This window comes from Lactuca serriola, chromosome 4 (assembly GCF_051521515.1).
Source record: "Lactuca serriola cultivar US96UC23 chromosome 4, Lser_US96UC23_V15, whole genome shotgun sequence".
In the NCBI taxonomy this organism is placed as follows: Eukaryota; Viridiplantae; Streptophyta; class Magnoliopsida; order Asterales; family Asteraceae; genus Lactuca; species Lactuca serriola.
Genome location: NC_136411.1, coordinates 146,993,998 through 147,014,684, shown reverse-complemented (window position 1 = coordinate 147,014,684; position 20,687 = coordinate 146,993,998). Strand labels below are relative to the sequence as shown.

The window sequence follows — 20,687 nt, the reverse complement described above, 5'->3', positions numbered from 1 at the left end:
TGATAAAGTCTATTTTCACATGCAATTGTGAGACATGATCCGTTGGACATCATCGACTTGGATGTATGTAGTATGTTTAAACATATCACTAGACATAGTGAAAGATATTTTCTCACATTTACTGATGATTTCAATAGATATGGATATGTTTATTTGACTAAAAATAAGTCTGAAACATTTGAAGTATTCAAGAAATTCCAAAGTGAAGTGGAGAACCAATTGGAAAGAAAATCAAGATACTTAGTTCTGATAGGGGTGACGAGTATCTTAGTTATGATTTGTACTACCATCTTAGAAGTTATGGGATAGTCTCACAACTAGCTCCACCAAGAACATCACAACATAATGGTGTGTCTGAAAAGAGAAATTGAATATTTAATGACATGGTTCGTTCTATGATGACTCATGCTACACTTCCAGTTAGTTTCCATGGTTTTTCTCTAGAAAGGGACTCATACCTCTCTTTTACAAAGTAAGGTCTTGGGTTGTAAGGCTTTCATTCATCGAGAAGCACTAAACAAACTTGAACCCATATCATAAACGTGTTACTTCATTGGTTATATCAAATATTCTTTTGGATACTTGTTTTACAAGCCTACTGAGAACAAGACATGTTTTACTCATAGAGTTGTCTTTTTCATGAGAGAGAGTTGATATCTTAAGAAACTAGTAGGAGCCTAAATGATCTTTATAACATTCAAGAGTCAACCAATGAAGAACCTGAAGTTGACACAAGACCTCAACAAGTGGTTGACCAACCTATTGAGGAATCTAATGTACCTCCACTTGCAGCTCGTAGATTTGATATAAAACATCGTCAAACTGAGTTGTATGGATTTCATATTACTATGGAGGATGATAATTTGTTAGGATATAATGAGCCGCACAAATATTAATAAGTCACGGCGAGCCCAGAGGCTGCAAAATTAAAAGAGGCGATGGACAACAAGATTCGTTTCATGTATGATGACCAAATACGGAACTTGGTTGATCCTACACCAAGTCTTAAAACCATCGGATATAGATGGGTCTTCAACAAGAAGACCGACATGGATAGAAACATACAAACTTATAAAGCTCGACTGGTTGTGAAAGGTTATACTTAGACTCAGGGAATTGATTATGAGGAAACCTTCTCACTAGTAGCTATAATTAAGTCTATTAGGATACTACCTGCCATAGTTGTATTTCATGATTATTAAATATGGAAAATGGATGTAAAAACTACTTTCCTTAATGGGAAACTGGCGGAGGACGTTTACACTACTAGAAAAACAGCCTTTTACGACGCACAATTTGTGTCGTAAAACGCTCAGACGACGCGCAAATGCGCGTCAAGGAAGGCCTTGTCATAACGAGAGACGACACGCTTTTGCGCGTCATTTATAGACGACGCGCATTTACGACACGCATTTATGATGAAGCGCATTTACGACACGCATTTATGACACGCAATGCGTATCATTAAAACCCCTGTCAAGAAAGATCATGTCATAAATGAAGATGACACACATTTTTGCGTATCGTAAATTTAAATGTTTGAAAAAAATTATATTTATGTATTTATTAATTTTAAATTAAATTTGCATTTAATGTCTCGTAATAGAAATAAAATACCATATTAAATAATTCAATCTAATGCAAAAAATTTAATGTCATACAATTCTATTTCTTACAATATATAAATTTGCATTCATCTAATCTACTCTGTGTTTCATACAAAAAATCTATTTCACAAATGAAGACTTGATAAGTTGAACATAATCCATGGCAAAAGAAATTGTTCAGAAAACAAAGAAATCATGCAAGTTTTCTAAATATGCCCTCCATACACTTTATTAGCTGCATTCTTGTTTAGCCTTATGCCATTTAAATTTAGCTGAGAGAAACTGCAAAAAAAATAATAATAAATAAATTTTTGTCATAAAAACAATTAATGAAAAAAAGAAAATAAAAAGGGCCCATGGGGAATAAAAAGGAGCATAATCAATGAATTGTCCCACTAATAAATAAATGTTAAACGAAACAAAATCCACCAGATGCTGCTTTGATGGATATTCCGGTATACTCAAGAACCAAAAAGGTAGTTTTGGAGGTTAGAAATACCTATAAATCTTCCATGACAGTTGGATAAGCATCCTTAATATCAAATTATAAAAAAAATTAAATAAAATTATATATACATATATGTGTGTGTATATATATATATATATATATATATATATATATATATATATATATATATAATAGGGGTATTTTGGTATTTTAGTAGAAAATAAAAAGAAACAGCGCCTTACCCTGCTGCAAGCTGATCAACGGGGACAATGGCATTATGATAATCACCACCAGTAAGACCCATAAGATCAAGTAAAACCGGCACATGGTACCAAATGCCAAAATAATTGCAAGCAACCTGTTTGTATATAACCAATGATGATGATTATCAAGAGAAGTACAACTTAGATAATAAACTCCAGTCAGATCTGAAAATAAAAAAGTACCATGTATGGTTAAAACAAGATTCAGACTACAATTATAAAAATCTTTTTTTAAAGTAGCCAACAAGAGTTGTCAACAAAATAAACTTACAGTGACAAATCGCAAATATCTTCTCTGAAACAAATCTAATATTTTGGCCTTCGGGAGCTTTTGTAGTGTTTCTATATAATCATATCAACATATTCAAGACCCTATTGATAACACATAAAAACTATTCTATAATTTTTATTCGTTAACAAAAAAAAAAAAAAGAAAAAAAAAAGTTGAGAGCTTTGAAATGAACACCTAGAATTCATCTGCCTCCTCAAATATATCAGCATCCTTCCCTCTAAGTTTTCTTATGGCTGCATCAAACTCTTTTTTTTTCTTACAATCATTGCCTGTGTGCATGATGTTAAACATAATTTCTTGATACATCACATGCCAGCCATCTAGGAGATTCTGGTACAAAGAAAAGCCCCACTAATAGAACAACACAAGGGAGTAATCCTGCAAACAGAACACTAGAATTCATCATCTTTTATTTTCTTTATCCATAAAAATGACACTAGTAGTAAATAAATATAATTTAGACTAATTTAAAACCTGTCAATGCCAATATCCTCCATGTTAGCACTGTTCCAGTTATAAAGGCAACAGACACTCCTGTACATATCATGACCTGCAGAGTAGGTAGGAATAGTTTAGAGGCATTGCAACTTTCATTATGCCAATAACATATGAGATTTATATAATATAAAGTGGTTAGCAATGGCAACCTGATTTGCTGCTGTTAATGACCCTCTTAAAATTTTGGGTGCAATATCAGCTATGAACACAGGTACCTTACAACACAGAAACATACTATGTAAAAGAGAAAGAAATCATATAAATTCAAATAATTGGCACTCAAATGTCGGGAAAAGTAACATACCACATAAGAAAAGACTCCCATTCCAAATCCTGTTGCTAGCCTTCCAATGTCTACAGCCACAGGACCCTTTCATAATAATTAAAAAAAGAATTTGAGTATTGTTCAAAAAACTCAATGAATAAAAGTTTATGTACCTGAGCAAAGTAAATTGGTAGCCACCCGACTGTACAAAAAACAATTGATATTCTCAGTGCCAGTTGCCATTGTCAAAGTGAAGCATTTGGTTGTTTAATGTTTGTTCTAGAAGATTATGATTGATAATGTGCAAACTCTCTTTAACTTACCCCTTTGCGACCAAGGAAATCAGCTATAGGCCCACTCGCGATTGCACTGATCATTGCTAGGTTTACACGCATTCCAAACCTACAAAATGCACAAAATGAAAACAACATAAACAAACAGAATCTAAATTAACAAAGGAAGTTAAAAAATCCTAATTATACCCTTGCAAGATTTATAGCCTTATCTCCATAAGACTGATTGGTCGATCTACAAAAATAAAAATCATGACTCAAAAGAGTAATAACAGAAAAATTGGATGATTAGATCCAATAAAATCAATAAAACTTCTATAATTATTACTCTAATATACAAAAATGATGTCCCGAGAACTTCCAAATTACACAGAAGATTTCTTAAGACCAGAAGTAGAAGATTAAGATGAAAGCAGAAATATTTTCTTCATTCAAGAGATATAAGAAACAAACCTTCTCACTACCCTTCCCACCAGTACGAACAGAACCAGCCATCTTTTGTAGCTTTTCCACATTCATCTGGCATAAATACAGATAAGATATGACAAGTAGTTACCTATATCTAAGTGTGAATCTAAGAATTCCTCAATAGAACCGACAACATAAACAACACAAAAGCAAAGAAATTGACAGTAAACATACTCATGCTACGCGTATAATAAATCAAAACCACTGTAATTGGTGGATTTATTTACAAAACGTAATTGATGATTTCATCGATCATGAGTTAGGAATATGATTTCGCATTTTGATTTCATCGACCATGAGTGCTTTTCGAGTAACCTAAGAACACGATTCCGAATTGGTGATGGAGACGAACCAGAAGCCTTTAGAAGTGGCGACCTGGTGGTGGTGAATTCTCTTTCTACAACACTGGCAGCTCTGATTTTGATGACACTGACAATGGAAGTCGATGACGTTGGGAGACACTTGGAAGGGTCGAAGAAGAAGCAGATGGCGGAAGGTGAATGGAGGTTTGAGAATTGAGAGAGAAGAAAGAAAGAAATGGGGTTTTCAACGAGGATGAGCTAGGGTTTTCAGCCGTCTGTAACAAGGCAGGATTTTTAATTTTTGGATTTCATTTCCCCCTCGAATGAAATGCACGTTTCATTAAAATTTATCAAGCGACATGGTTAGACGACACACATTTTATTTAAGGTGCCCTCCATGTTTTTTTATTAGACACTAATTTTAGGGCACGAAAAAATGAGTGTCCACTATGCTTCATAATTTGGAAAACTTACATCAATTTTTAGGGCATGCACAAATGTGTGTCCTCTATCAGTGCATGTCATTGATTGTGCGTCGTAAGAGGCTGTTTTTTCTAGTAGTGTTACATGGCTCATCCGTAAGGTTTTGTATTATCCAAGTGTCCTAATATGGTATGTAAGCTTGAGAAGTCCATATATGGACTTAAACAAGGTCCTCGCAAATGGAACATTTGTTTCGATGAGAAGATCAAGGAGTTTGGTTTCTTATGCAATGAAGATGAATATTATGTGTATGCTAGATCAAATGGGAGAGTCGTAGTCTTTCATGTCTTGTATGTCGATGACATTCTACTCATAGAAAACGACATTCCTACACTTAATAGTGTAAAAGCATGGCTTCAGAAGAGTTTTTCTATGAAGGATTTGGAAGAAGCTGCTTACATACTTGGTATCAAGATCTATAGGAATAGATCTAGGTGTCTAATCGGAATTTTCCAAAACACATAGTTAGATAAAATCATGAAGAAATTCAAGATGGAAGATTCTAAGAAGGGATTTGTACCTATGCAACATGGCACGATTTTGAGTAAAACCCAATTTTATTGTACTAGTGAAGAACTAGAAAGAATGAGTCAAGTCTTATATGCTTCTGCTATAGGATCGATCATGTACACCATGATGTGTAAAGGCTAGACATCTCATACACCATTAGTATGACGAGTCATTATCAGGCCAATCCTAGAGAATGTCATTAAACAGTAGTCAAGAACATTCTGAATTATCTTAGGAGGACTAAATATATGTTCTTTGTTTTGTGTTAACATTAAATGGAGGTGTAGTGACTAAATAAGTTGAGTGGCTAAAGAAATTCATCAACGATTTAGGTGTTCTTCCAAGCACAGTTTAACCGGTTGAGATCTCCTATGATAACGAGGGTGTAGGGTCCTTAACTAAAGAGCCTCAATATCATAAGAGCACAAGGAATATTAAGAGAAAATACCACCTTATCAGGAAGCTAGTTGAAGATGGAGACATTATCGTGAGTCAGGTTCCATCCAAAGACAATTCAGGGATTCTTAGAACCCTAAAAGAATCTCAAATCATCGTTCCCACTGTAGTAGTTATTTAATCGAGAAGTGAAACGAGATCAGAAAACAAATAGAATTAAGAACACTCAAAGTAAATATAATATTGTTTCAACTCGTATCATGCTTCCTTGATACAATGAGAGTTAGATAGAAATGATAGCAAAAAGTTCTTATCTATCTACTATACATTCCCCTATTTATAGGAGAAAAGAAAGCATACCAAAAAACAAAGGACTAGACAATACAGTTTCGAAAACAACAATGCCTTTGTAAATAACATTACATAACGAACATTACAAAACTATCGACACCTTACAATAAACTTCGACTACTACAATCTCCCCCTTTGTAAGCCGTGTCGAAATCAGGTTATCAAAACTTGAGCAGCCATATGTAATGTTTTATGAATCTCCGCATACCAGTTCATGACCTTCTTCAATTCAACTTTGTCCCCTTCTTTGTTCTTCTTATAACTATTCATACGTACAATCAAGTTTGTATATTTAGCAATTGTGTATCTTTCGACATCACTTGACTGAAATAAGAACTTCATTTGTTTTCCCTTCTTGCTCTTTCCCAAGAAAACAATTGCAAAAGGCTTCAGACATATTTTTCCATCAACATACATCTTCAAATCAGCTTGACTCTTCAACAATGATTGAGGAACTATGATTTCCTTTCCCACTGACAGTGCTAACTCAACATCAGTCAATGCTAGACAATCATAGTAATTGTCTATGAAAAGCTTAATATGGCTAAAACCCAGATGTAACACTTCTTTACTTGTTCCCTAGAGTTTCGAAGCATCCATGTCTTTAAGTAAACTTGCAACTTGAATCAGATCATTCAAATTTATCCGAGGAAAATCATCAATTGAGAAGTCAAGAGCAACAATGCGTGCTCTCACAACATGGTATCAAAAATTTTGTAGCATGTTTTCGAAAAACACATCCCTTGTTATACTTAGCACTCGAACAATCTTCACGAGTGTCCATGTAACAACCCGAAGTTGTTCATCGCCGAAAACCCATTATGCCCGTATAACTCGCCGTATGTCGAAATGTTTCGATGTCGTTTTTGGGTTTAGTTAGTTAAATTTATATGTTTATTTTAGTCTAATGAGTGTCCAAATCCTCTAGGAACTCATGAATCTAGCCCAAAAATATTTATTTCATAATTTTTAGAAACGTCCCCGCCGGGTGACGGAAGCTTAATCGGGTGCGACCTAAAGCCTCGTTAAGGCCGGTATCGGGTAGAATTCCACCGTGTCCAAGTTTTGGGAACTATATAAACATGTTTAAACATTCATTTGAAGCTTTTTCTTCCTCTCTCTACTCTCTCTCTCTAACCTCTCTCCTAAAATCCAAGTTTAAGGGTCCAAATCATCAATTTTAGGCTCCAAATCTTTGAGGTACCTTCCCTAACTTGATATGTAACCTTCCTAGCCTTCAAATTCGAGTTCAAATCATAGAAAAGGACAACATTCATGAGTTTACGTCCAAGGAACTGTCCTAGGCCGTGAACTCATATAAAATGGGTTTTGGAGCACAAAAACCCTTCCTAAACACAATTGGACCTTAGATATGGCTAGATGGCTTTATGGAATGGACTTAGAATGCCTTAAACTATAATTTGGAGACTTGAATAGGAGTTTATGGCCAAGGATGGTGTTTAGGCCCTAAACTCATAAATATAGGGTTTTTAAGCCCTTAAACCCTTTCAAAACCACAACAAGACATGGATATGACTTCTAGAATAAATGCTTTAGCCTTGGAACACTTTAAACATAATTTTTGGGAGACTTATGTGAGTTTACGGCCAAGGCATGTGCTTGGGCCGTAAACTCCTTGATTCATGGTGTTAGAATGCCACCTAAACACCCCTAAAGCCTTGAGGTGAATTTTAGAAGTTCTTTCAAACAAGTTCTTGGCTTTAAAACATCTTGAATCACCCTATAGAAGAGTTTATGGCCATGAGGGGGGTCTCATGGGCCGTAAACTCCAAAAACACCCCATAAGATTCATAAAATTTTATGTAGAGCCTTGGAATAATTTTTACAGTCACATGTGATTTGCTTGGAATCCAAAAACACAATTTTTCATGGGTTTATAGGAGTTTACGTCCATGAGCCTTATGCTAGGTCGTAAACTCCCTTAAATGGGTCTATTTGATGTTTAAAAATCATTCCAAATCCTTAAACCAAATTCTAAAATTATTCCCTAAGTATTTGAAGTCATTTTGCACCATAAACTACCCCACCATGAGTTTACGGTCGTAAACTCATGGGGAAGGGGTGTTTTATACCAAAAACTCTTGTATGAGTTTATTCATGGGGAATAAATTCAAGTCCCAAGTCCCTAGTGTCATTTCACGTCCTTAAACGCCACCCGGGTCCTTCCAAACACTCGTATCGGGGTGTTTTCGCGATTAGAAGTAATTGTCCCTAACAAATAAATAAACTAAGTCCTAATTAGATGCAAATGTGTATCTTTACATTATACTTAGGAACCTCGTGCGTTTGCAAGCCCCGAACCAACGTTTAGCATCCGAAATCGTCACGTTTCTCGTTCGGTGAGTTCATACCCCTATGCGTTTTCTGTGTTTTTCAATGTTTTCATGGGGGGAATACAAGCAAACCATAACTATTTTCAAATAATAACACTAATATGTTTCAAATAATATCTGGCAAATTTATAAACACTTTTACTCCTTATGTATTATGTTGAGCATAAGGAATGGTTTATCAATTACAACTAAATGGATTTTAGTTAAGAAAATAACCAAACTAATCAAATTATTATGGGAATAATTTGGGATTCTATATTCTCTTTATATCATGTACTGATATATGTATAAAGTTATTAGATAAACTATGTCTGATTCAGTTTATCTCCATATCAATTGAATGTATTGCCAGATAGTTTCTTGTATGTATCTATTTTTACTGTATTATGTTTCATAATCTTTGTATGTTTGATATCGTATGAGAATCCTGTGAATAGTTTAGTACTAGTTTGTGAGTAGTCACTACCCTTTATGGATGATCAGTAAATCCTCCCCGAAAGTGTAACCAGAGTCTCCTGGAGGGAGAGCGAGGAATTTGTGAATAGATCTATTCGGGACTGACAATCCCACACCTTAACTGCTAGCTACAGTTAGGCGGGCATGCCTGGGGTGACAAATTATGTATATCGTCCGATGTCTGACTAACGTCAAGGAGGTCTCGTTGTCGTATCAACATGGTTACCCAACTCACAATACGTATTAATATAAATTTATTCACAGTTGGGATTTGTTTAGAATCTATATCTTGTTCGGGATGATAATCCCATGGTTTTGTATCTATATCTCGTTCGGGATGTTAATCCCATGGTTTTGAATCTATATCTTGTACGGGATGGTAATCCCATGACTTTATCCAACTATCTTATATCAAATTCGGGATAGTGATCCCATGGTTTTATCAAACAATCTTATAACTAATTCGGGATGATAGTCCCAAGGTTTTCAAACTATTTTCTATCTACAATTCGTGAATATTAAAGTATTTCATATTTATTTCGGGATAGTAATCCCATGATTTTCAATATATAGTTTTGTGTATTAAACTATACTCTGTATTATTAAATCGGTCTTGTAATTAGGAAAATATAGAATTTTCCTGGGGTAACGTATATCGCATAATTGAACTGTAACGAAAGATAACCAAACTAACTATTTAATATAAGAAAATATGAGATTTTCTTGGATAACAAACCTTTTTGGAAAACCAAAGGAAATCGATACATTTTCATAAAACAAAACCGCTTATGAACTCACCAGCTTTATGTTGATTTTCAAACTGCTTGTATTCTCAGGTCCACGTTAGACAGGTACCCGGCGTTATCTTTTGGTGAAGATGGAGTGCTCAGAAGACTCGTCTCTACTTTTGATTATATGATATATGTATAACTCTTGTACAATTTACTTTTGAAACAAATGTAAACTTTCAAATATATGTAATGTAATGGTTGTTTACTGTAATTACTATGTACATTGGATTTGATACTCAACATGGAGTCAACCCCGGAAACGTTTCCGCCTTTGGTTTCGGGGTGTGACAGTCCATACCTCTTCTTGATACTTTCCCAACACCGCATGAAACCTCAGCTTCATATGGATAAAATCATCTTTATCCTTGAATTGATCAACAATCGTATACTGGGTTGTGAGAAACATCATTTAATTGACAGCAAAATCAAGTTGACTCATGTCAGAATTCTTGATAGCATAACTTTTCCTAGGCTTTTTCTCGTACTCATACATCTCATTGTAAGCAACTCTCGCTTCGATATTTTCATAACTATGTAACTTTCGTGGATCTCCTTTGTTCAAAGTAGGAGGATCATTTTGTCGAAGCCTTAAAATACTCTGAATTTGACATTGCTTCTCTATCTCTGCATCTATCTCAACCTTTCTTTCTTCCTTTGACTTCTCAACCACAACCCCTTTTCCTTTATCTTAATTTTTCTTAGTTTGCTTGGGTTTCGAAGAACTCCCTTCACCAGTTGACCCAATTACAATGCCTTTAGCAATTGGTCTTGTAGTTGTAACAATTGCTATTACTGTTTCAACCTTCAAAATTGTTGGTTTCGAAATTTGTTGATTTTGGTATAGGAGTATGAGTTGTAAACACCATTCCTACAACCTTTACTTCTTATCTGTTTTCCCAGACGCACCTTCTCCTCTACCAAAAGGACCAACATGTCTTCTTTCTCCCCCTTGCACCCCTGTGACAATAAGTGGGGCATTTGTTGGTAAGAGACTTATTAGCTGAGACAGTCAGGCTAACTCCTTCTTAATAGTTGTTTCAAACAGACGAAACTTCTGAGTTAAGAACTTAGGATTTAAAAGAGAGGATGAGCCAGATTTCAAAACTAGCTCCTTGATTTCACGAAGCATATCATCAATTTTTCCAAAATTGCTAAGATCATCAGTTGCTTTTTCATCAAACTTAGGAAGTAGAGATTGATACCATTCCATCACCTTTTTTACAGCTCTTGCAACAATGTCTACTTTTGAAAGTAGAGAAGAGTAATTTTTATTCAACTCATTAATTTCTTTGGCCACATCAACCTTAAATTCTTCCAGCTTTCTATTCATATCTTCTCTAACCATCTTGGCATCCTTAACAAATAAAACATGCATTTCCTTTGCAACCATCCTTAGCTCTTTGATTTCATTATTGAATGTATCAGACTAAGCTTTGACACGAAGTTCATTATTCTTGTCCAAAGTATCCAACTTATGTTGTAGTCGAAGCTCCTAAACCTTGAGCATAACATCGACTTCAATTCCTAATACCAAATGTTTGCTGCCAACATCAGCTTGTGACTGTAACAATGAGTTAAGCTTTCTGTTGAGGATCTTGAACTGTTTCCCTGACATAAGCATGTGTGTAAGACCCCATTCACTAAAATTACCATAAAGGCAAACATGCTACATGCATATTCATAATTATAATTCACACTAGTGGTCTACAAAAGCATGGATACAAACCAACTAAAAAGTTTTTTTACAAAGTTTCATAACTAGCTGTATAAACACATAACTACCTAGGAATTTATAATCCATATACATATATGTATACCAAGTAAAAACATAGTAGTGTCAACTACTCTAAGTCCTCCAACAAAGCCTGTTTACTCTGGATGCTTATCACCTGAAATAGTTAAACACTGAAAGGGATAAGCGGGCGTCGCTTAGTGAGTTCAAAAAATAGATACAATATAACGCTATGCCATATACATAACAATATGACAGGAACAAAAAGAAACAAAGGACAACAAAGGCTTATATGTGTATCAAATGAAGGGCTTTCCAAATCAATAAACGGTTAGATTCAAGGGATTACAATCAATGAGACACAATAATTTAGGATCATAAACATCATAAATTCTAGCCCAAGAGGCATTTAAAACACAATCCCTTTTAATCATGTTGCTAGAATATACAGGCTTTCAGCCCTACCTAGCCCGAAGCCAATACCAAAGTGATACGAGTCATGCTCTACATGCTCAAAGGCACAAAGCCAATACCAAAGTGATATGAGTCATGCTCTACATGGAGAAAGGCATCAAAATCAATATCAAGTAATAACCACTTAGATCAATAACACAAGAAAGCACATTGCACATATACACATAACATACAATTGTCCCTATATTGAACTCACTGTGATGTAACCGAATGTTGCGATAAAATTCCTCTTTTATTCTGATGAAATTACACCATCCTCAGGCCTCTAAAACGTTCAATTATACCCCTGGAGTTCATATTTCAAATTTCATAAGCAATTACTCAACTACTCTCAAGTTATGTTGTTTTCAATTTAGAAATTTTAGTTTTTGTTCTTTGTATAGCTGTCACTTGCAGATCTGTTTTACCCTTTTTAAATATCAAAATAACTAATAAATTATAAATATTAACAAAAGATACTCTTATATCTTTCTAATGCCACTGACCTCTTATTTTTATGATTTTTCTATAATTTACTATGAATTTTACAAAAGAGCATCCTAAAGCTGTCAAAATGTCCCAAAGCTGTCAAAATTCAGCCTTACTGCACTGAACATATAGCTGTTTTCACCCATCTTAAGTCCGGAATTAGATTTTGGTATTAAAACAAAAATCAAAGTAGACATTCTCATCTTTCCAGGGATATATAGCACATCTCCATACGATTTTTCTACAATTTTTGGTGATTTTTACAAAAACAGGACAATTATACCCTTTATAATTTCATTTTACCCTTTACATGATCAAACCTCATGATCAATATCACCAAGATCTTCTTTTACAATGATAACACTGAATATTTTAGTAATCCATTCTAATTCAAGTATAAACCATGGGTTTCATTACTAATTTTCACTAATTACTCTTAAACCATATGATTAATTCTCAAGTTTACATGTAGTTACTTGATTTCCATTTAAGATTCTAGGTTAATAACATAAACTCAGGCCTAGTTTCATTAAATCAATGGTAAACCCACTTTGATCAAACCCTAATCTCTTAATAACTCACTAATTACAAGGGTTAATCAAAAAAATTAAGAGTTCATACCTTGATTACTAGACTTGATACTTCAAGAACTCTCAAAATCTTGATTTAATCTTCAAAACTTGATCAAGATTGATCATGTATGTGAAAATCTCCCATAGGGATGGTGAGGAACTGAAAATGGCAGAAAAATGACTCAAAGTCGTGTTTCAATGGGTAAAAACCCGAGTTGGGTCGGGTTTGACCCGGTTTGGGTACCCATTTTACCCCTAAATACTAAAAATTGCATAACTTTTCGCTCGAAACTCCATTTTCGATGAGGATTTCGCCTATACGTTTCTAACGAGATAATTTACAACTTCCAATAAAAATACCCCAAAAAAGATCTTCCAATAAAATCAGATTTACTTATTTCCAACTTAGACGTTATACTTTCGTTAATTCCAATAGTTGACTTTTTGATCAGAATCACATAAGACTTCCCTATCACTTCCAATACCTTTCAAATGATTCTAAACTTAGTTTAACTTCAAATATTATAAAACTATTTTGTTAGAACTCAACGCTTAAAACCATTCCGAAAAATAATAATATTTTTTTTAACACTTACAATTCTATTTTACTATAACTACCTACTTTAAATGTTTAAAACAACATAATATCTAATAATATTCATTTTTAAACTAACAATCATATGAAACATGATAATTAAACAAGGTTAGTAAAGTGTATGTTACAATGTGATCTGGTATATCTTCTTCTTCAGGATCATATTTGAGATCAACAAAAGATCCTCCAAATCCTCCATCATCAGTGTCATCATTATTTACATTTTTGTTTGGATCAATGGATTGAGAAGGGAAAAGAGAAGTGATGGGTTGATTCATAACTTGATAAAAAGTTGGTGAATGTATGGTAGTAGTAACAGTTCGGACAAATGGTGGTAAAGATGTAGTGGTAGTAATGATTGATGTTTCGATAATACCTTAAGTAGACACTGGATGATCATTGTTCAAGACTCCATCACCCATATTGACATTTACATCTGTATTAGATATGTGTGTAGAAATGCCTAAGGTCCGAACCTCCTCATGAAATGACTTGGTTATCGACACCTCGGGTGGTATGACGGAAATATGCTCAGGAATCGATGTTTGTTGAATCACCAAGAATAGTAGTTGTCTCCACTGTAGAAGTTCTCATAGAGCTACGGGAAATTCCTAACTCCTCGAAAATCGATTTGACATGAGATTTCTTCTTTGGTGAAAGATCACCCTCTGGAGTTTCAGGGACTGATTCTTCTTCTATAGAGTCATCCCGAAGAATCAATTTCCTCTTCTTCGTCTTCTTGGAAATATGCTTGGCAACATCCTCAGCACTTCGTTTCTTTGAATATGGAGAAACTGGTACAGGAACCTCTCTAATAACGAGACCTTTTTGTGTAACATGTGGCTTTCGAACTATGGAAGGAAAAAAGCTAGAAGATCTTTCAGCATAAATTCATGGCCTATGAAATTTCTATTTGAGTCGCTTGAATACACCAGTTTTCGAAGGAACAATTTCCTTTGTAGGCTCAACAGGTTTAGGGTCAACAGGTTTGTCTGACTTCTTCAATACCTTGATCACCACTCCAACCTTTTTCTTGGGTGACTTAGTAACTTTTTTTTTCTTGAATAGGTTTCTCAGGAGTAGACTCGTCAACTTTCTTTGGTTTTCGAGATTTCTTTGAAGAACCTTCATCAGGTTTTGCCAGTAAAACACCAGTTTCATCATTTGTGCTAATTGTGAGTAAATAAGCCATCAACACTGGATTCAAAGGATCAACTTTCTTGAGCATCCCATTGGGAATTCTAGCAACTAAAGGAAATATAGTCACATCATCTTCAATTGTTTTTGGGAAAAGATACCTCACAAATTCTAGCTCATTAGCTGGAACCAAAACACCTTCCTTCTCATAAGCATAACGAAGAATCAGACTCCAATACCTTGCACACGAAACCCTATCCACTGTATTTGTATTTTCAACACTCTTCAAAAATTCTTCCACATCTATGTTGCATAGTCCACTGGTAGATCATAGTAGATTCCAGCTACCATAGCATACACCTCCGTTCTTCCTTTGTCCAAGGCACCACTTCGACCTGTGGGACATCGAAGGTAAATTCCAAAAATAAAATTCTATATACTGGGAAGACTGGACTTCTTGAACTCACTGATCTTAGTAAGAGTGGGTTGATAACCCATCTCATTAAACATGTGTAGCCCTTGTTCATTAGTGACTTTGTTGAATGGTGGAGAATTAGGGATTTCGACGATCTTGGCAAACAATTTCTTGGAAAGACGAAACTTCTTATCATTCACAAGATTGAGCGTCACAACATCCATCATCTTGTTGTATGAGGCAGTAGAACCAACAATTGAAAGCCAAGACATTGTGACTTCAAAAGAACTAAAAATTGTAGTCGATAAAACTGAATGTTTCAAAGCAACGATGAGCATCTTGAGTTCTTCGGGGTACACACTAACATCACCATCAAATTGATAGTTGGTACTCTGAATCTTCATTATGGGTTGAGAAGAGATGTCTTCAGTAGTGTTGAATTGAGGAGCATCCATGACTAGGGTTTTTCTTGGAATCATGAAGAACATAGAGAAAAGATAGCACAGATCGTCTTGAAAATATTTAGTAAGCATAAAATTGGAATGAAGACCCAATTACCCCTTTTATATGTATCCCAAACATGAATCTCAAACAGTTACCATAAATGTACTGGACATGTGGCCCTTGAAAGTTGCACCACTAGCCGTTAAAGACGCCATGTCAGATAAAGTGTGTGACACGATATCTGATAAACGCACACAATTACCAAATAGTCGCATCAAAAGTCTCTTCGTGATTACTTTTGGATAAGGACTAAAACCTTCAGAATGGTGGTTCGTCTCTTTCACTTTTGGGCTTTGAAAATGAAGTCATATGCCAGACTTTTGAAATCATCAGCCTGAGTTGGTCATACTCAGAACCTCATGGATTTCGTGAGTGTTTTGTTCCAATGAAAAACATAAGAAGCAAAATAAAAAAAATTAGATCTATGATGTCGAAAATATAATTTTGACATGAAAGAAGATAAATCCCATGCAAAGATTACTTTGTTAATCACCAAGAGAGATGATCAAATGCTTATGTGGTTTCCTGTGAATTACAATCGAATACTTGTTGATAAGTTTCGAAGGGCTTCTTTTAGTATGGTTTTGAAGGTGGCTCAAATTTTCGTTACAATGCACACTCAACATAAATATAACAAGCTGTAAAAAAAACTACATGTTTGACCAGTGTAGTCAATGATAAGTAAGCTTTGAAAAATTTATTAAGTAACGAAGTTGAAAATGATACTCAGACAGAAATCATATGCTTGAACCAAAAGTAGTTTCCAAACTTGTTGGGTAACAAATGTTATAAGTTTCGAACATTTTATCAAGATTACAATTAAGAAAGAATATGACTTTGAGTATCGAAATCAGGTACTACAACAAATGTTTCATGAATTCTGGAACGAAGTTCCCCGTTAATTCCTTAAGGTGGTTCGACATTTTGGATTTCACTTTCATCACGGTCTCATGATGGTAGATCATTAACACAAAATTTTGATATGTCTAGATCCAGATTGGTTTTTCTCAGAGATCTCTTGGACATATGTCTTTGTTTGTGACTGTGTAAGAATTTTGGGATGAAAAAGATTGGGTAAAAGAAACGAATGTACCTATGATTTTATTTGACCACACAATATACTCTTAACTCATATGAGAAGAGTAAGGTAGCTCATGAATGATATAGAATATAGCCTCATTGGGTAGGAATTCTCAAAATTCAAAACTCATAGCATTACCGAGGCTTTTGTCAACATGTTGCAGCATGCTTCTAGGGACATCTTAACTAGTTCAATGTTTTCAAAAATATACCTTCCCCAAAGCAGCAAGCATGAACCTATAAAAGTTTTCCGTTTGTGAGGATGTTGAGAAAATTCACATAAATTTCGAAATTTTTGTACACTTCTTCACATTTTCGAAAGACTCATCCTTATTTCAAAAGTGAGTCGGTTTTCTCCAAAATCCCTTGTTCCAGTTTCTCGAATTTGTCCACCAACCTTTTCTAATGAATTACACAAAATTGTCTCTGCAACTACACATCAAGTGTAAAAATATACAAAAAGAAAATATTTTTGTATTTTTGTTTTCTAAAAAGAAAATAAAAATAATAATAAAATCTTTTTGATATTTTTGAATTTTTCAAAATGGAAAAACAAAATGAAAATATTTTTGGTATTTTGGATGTTTCGACATGAAATAAGGAAAAAAAAACACAAATATTTTTGTTGTTTTTTATTTTTCGACAGAAAAGTAACAAAAAAAAATTGTAGTACACTAACGAAAATTTATGATTAAGATATTTGTACATAATGTCGAAATTGAAGCGTGTCGAAGCGTTGAACATGAACGGTAACCTCTAAATGACAAGCTGTCTCCTCTAAATGAACACTCAACACCTCTGAATCGACACTTTTGCAACTTTTTCTTTTGTTATTCTTTCGAAAGAAATCCTGGCACAAAATTAGCTTCCATTAATATCAGTCTACTTATTATTCTAACAAAAGATTTTTCATCCAATGGCTTTGTAAAAAGATCAACAAGATGATCAGTTGTTTTTACAAAGTGAACTTCGATGTTTCCATCTTCCACATGATTCTTGATAAAATGATAACGAAGTGCAATATGTTTTGTTTTTGAATGTTGTACTAGATTGTGACAAATGTGTATAACACTTATTAAATCACAATACAATGGAATCTTCTTCATGTTTATTGCATAATCTCGTAATTGGCTTTGAATCCAAATTATTTGTGAAGTGCAAGTTGCAACATCAACATATTTTGCTTCTGCTGTGGAAATCGAAACACATGTTTGTTTCTTCGAGTGCCAGCTAACAAACTTCCCATCTAAAAGTTGACATCCTCCACTTGTACTTTTTCAATCAAGACTACAACCTCCCAGATTAGCATCAGAAAAAGCTTTAATGAAAAAGCCAGTTTTCGAAGGATACCACAATCGTAACGAAAATTTTCCTTTGAGATATCAAAAAATATTTTTCACTGCAGTTAAGTGTGGTTCTCTGGGATTCGATTGATAACCAGCACAATTACAAACAGAAAACATAATATCAGGTCGACTTGTCGTAAGATAAAGTAATGAACCTATCATGCTTCTATATAATGTAATATCAACAACAGGTTTATCTAACGAAGGATTGAGCCTTGTTCCTACCGCCATTGGTACTCGTAACTTTGTGCTATTCGTCATTCCAATTTTTTCAAGCAGATTCTTTGTGTATTTTTCTTGATTTATAAAAGTATCTTCTATTCTTTGTTGAATATTCAATCCCAGAAAGTTGCTTATCTTTCCCATCATGCTCATCTCAAATTGACTTTTCATCAAATTTTGGAATTCACTAGACCAAGCAGGGTCAATAGAGCCAAAATAATATCATCGACATAAATTTGAACAAGCATAAGATGATTCCAAACTTTCTTCTGAAATAACATGGGATCAACTGACACTTATTAAAATTTTGATTGTTTTAAGAAATAGGTAACTGTTGCATACCAGGCTCTTGCTGCTTGTTTTAATCCATAAACATCTTCATCTAACACATAACAATGATCAAGAAATTGAGAATTGATAAAAACTGGTGTTTGTTCAACATAAACAGTTTCTTCAAGAACTCTATTAAGAAATGCACACTTCATATCCATTTGATAAACATCAAAATCCTTGCGTGCTGCATAGGCTAAAAAGACTCGAACATCCTCGAGTCTTGCGACAGTGGCAAAGTTTGCTTCATAGTCGATACCTTCTTGTTGCGAATAACCTTTAACTAAATGCCTAGTCTTATTTCGAATTATATTGGCTTCTTTATTAGTTTTATTTTTCAAAATCCATTTTAATCCAATCAAAGATACATCTTCTGGTTTCGGAACTAACCTCCAAACTTTATCTCTTTCAAATTTAGTCAACTCAAATTGCATAGTAACAGTCTAATCAGGATCTTCCATAGCAGTCATGACTGTCTTTGGTTCAACTTTCAAAATAAAGACATTGAACATGCAAAATTCTTGATGAGTATTTAGAACCTCTTTTTTAGCACGAAGTTGAGCTCTTGTAAGAACTCCTTATTGAAGATCACTAAGAACTTGTTCCTTTGGATGATTTCTCGTTCATTTTTCCAATGGTGGATATCCTGGATCAAAATCCAATGGAGCATCTTCGAACATTTCATCATTCTCCAAACCTGAAACAGAAAAATTATCATTAAAATCATGAAAAGTTTCAATTGGATTATCATTATTCGACATAATAAGCTCCCCCTCAATAGCTTCATTTTCAGTTTGAACCCCCTCAACCTTATCATTCATTCTCATATTCTCCCCCTCGAAAGAATGCTCCCCTTCAACATGGGAATTCAAATGCAAGTTCTCCCCCTCCACTTGATCATTTGGCATACTTTCGTGAATTTCAAGAGAACGATTTGTCTAATTTACATCATCAGCTTTCTGAGTAAGTGTCGAAAAATCAGAATGCTTTGATGATTCATGAATTTGATTATCCTCAACATTGATTTCAGCATCAGCAACCCTATCTGAAACACCAAAACTTAAATCCAAATCAAAATTAGACGAATTAATACTTTCAAAGTCATCTTTTGATTCATTAATAATTGGTTTTTGTTCAAAAAGCTTTTCAACTTGTTTGATATAGTGATCATCGAAAGCTAGATTGAATGTTTCTTCAATTTTCCAAGTTCGCTTATTTAATACTCGATATGCAACCAAATTATGAGAATAGCCCAACTTTGGACTGAAATTTCGAAACATTATCCTTGAGATTCATGATAAAACACCTGCATCCAAAAACCTGAAAGAGTTTGACACTAGTTTTGCAGTTATTGATAATTTCATACGGAGTAATATTAAATCTTCAATGAATAAATGATCTATTTTGTGTTAAACATGCAGTTGAAACTGCTTCAGCCCAGAGAGATTGAGGAAGATTCGCATATGTAAGCATTGTTCTTGCTGCTTCACAAAGAGAATGATTTCGCCTTTCAACAGCACCATTTTGTTGAGGTGTGTAGGGTGAAGAAAAATTATGCAAAATTCCTTTTTTAGTTAAAAATAAATCAAGAACATTGTTCTAAAATTCAGAACCGTTATCACTCTTGATTTTTCAAACTTTCTTCTTCAAACTTGTTTCGATTTTCTTGATAAAATCAATCATGACTTGAGCAACTTCAGATTTTAACCTAAGAAAATAAACCCGAGTAAATCTAGAAAAATCATCAATGATTACCAAAATGTACTGTTTCTTGTTGAGAGTTTCAATAATTGATTGTCCACATAGATCAATGTGAAGAAGTTCTAATGGTTCAACAATTTTCGAATCAATTACAATTGGATGTCCTTGTCGATGTTGTTTCCCTTGTTCGCAAGCTGCACATAAAGTATCATTGTCAAAATTTAAAATAGGTAAACCTCGGACAAGATCATTTACCACTAGTTTATTAAGATTTCTAAAGTTCAAGTGGGAAAGTCATCGATGCCAAAGCCAGCAAACATCTGATGAGGCTTTC

At 34.3% G+C, this 20,687-nt stretch overlaps 1 protein-coding gene across 1 annotated transcript; it reads right to left on the bottom strand.

Annotated features, from left to right (window-relative positions):
* Positions 1–1,813: 1,813 nt before the first annotated feature.
* On the bottom strand, positions 1,814–4,185 carry LOC145098895 (sugar transporter ERD6-like 7). The gene is made up of 11 exons (XM_079036491.1): positions 4,055–4,185; positions 3,698–3,775; positions 3,547–3,607; positions 3,413–3,478; positions 3,258–3,323; positions 3,085–3,160; positions 2,915–2,988; positions 2,789–2,865; positions 2,590–2,674; positions 2,298–2,413; positions 1,814–1,889 (listed from the first exon to the last, which is right to left on the bottom strand). Exons 1-11 carry the CDS (start codon positions 4,183–4,185, stop codon positions 1,814–1,816), a joined length of 906 nt encoding a protein of 301 aa, XP_078892617.1.
* Positions 4,186–20,687: the final 16,502 nt, after the last annotated feature.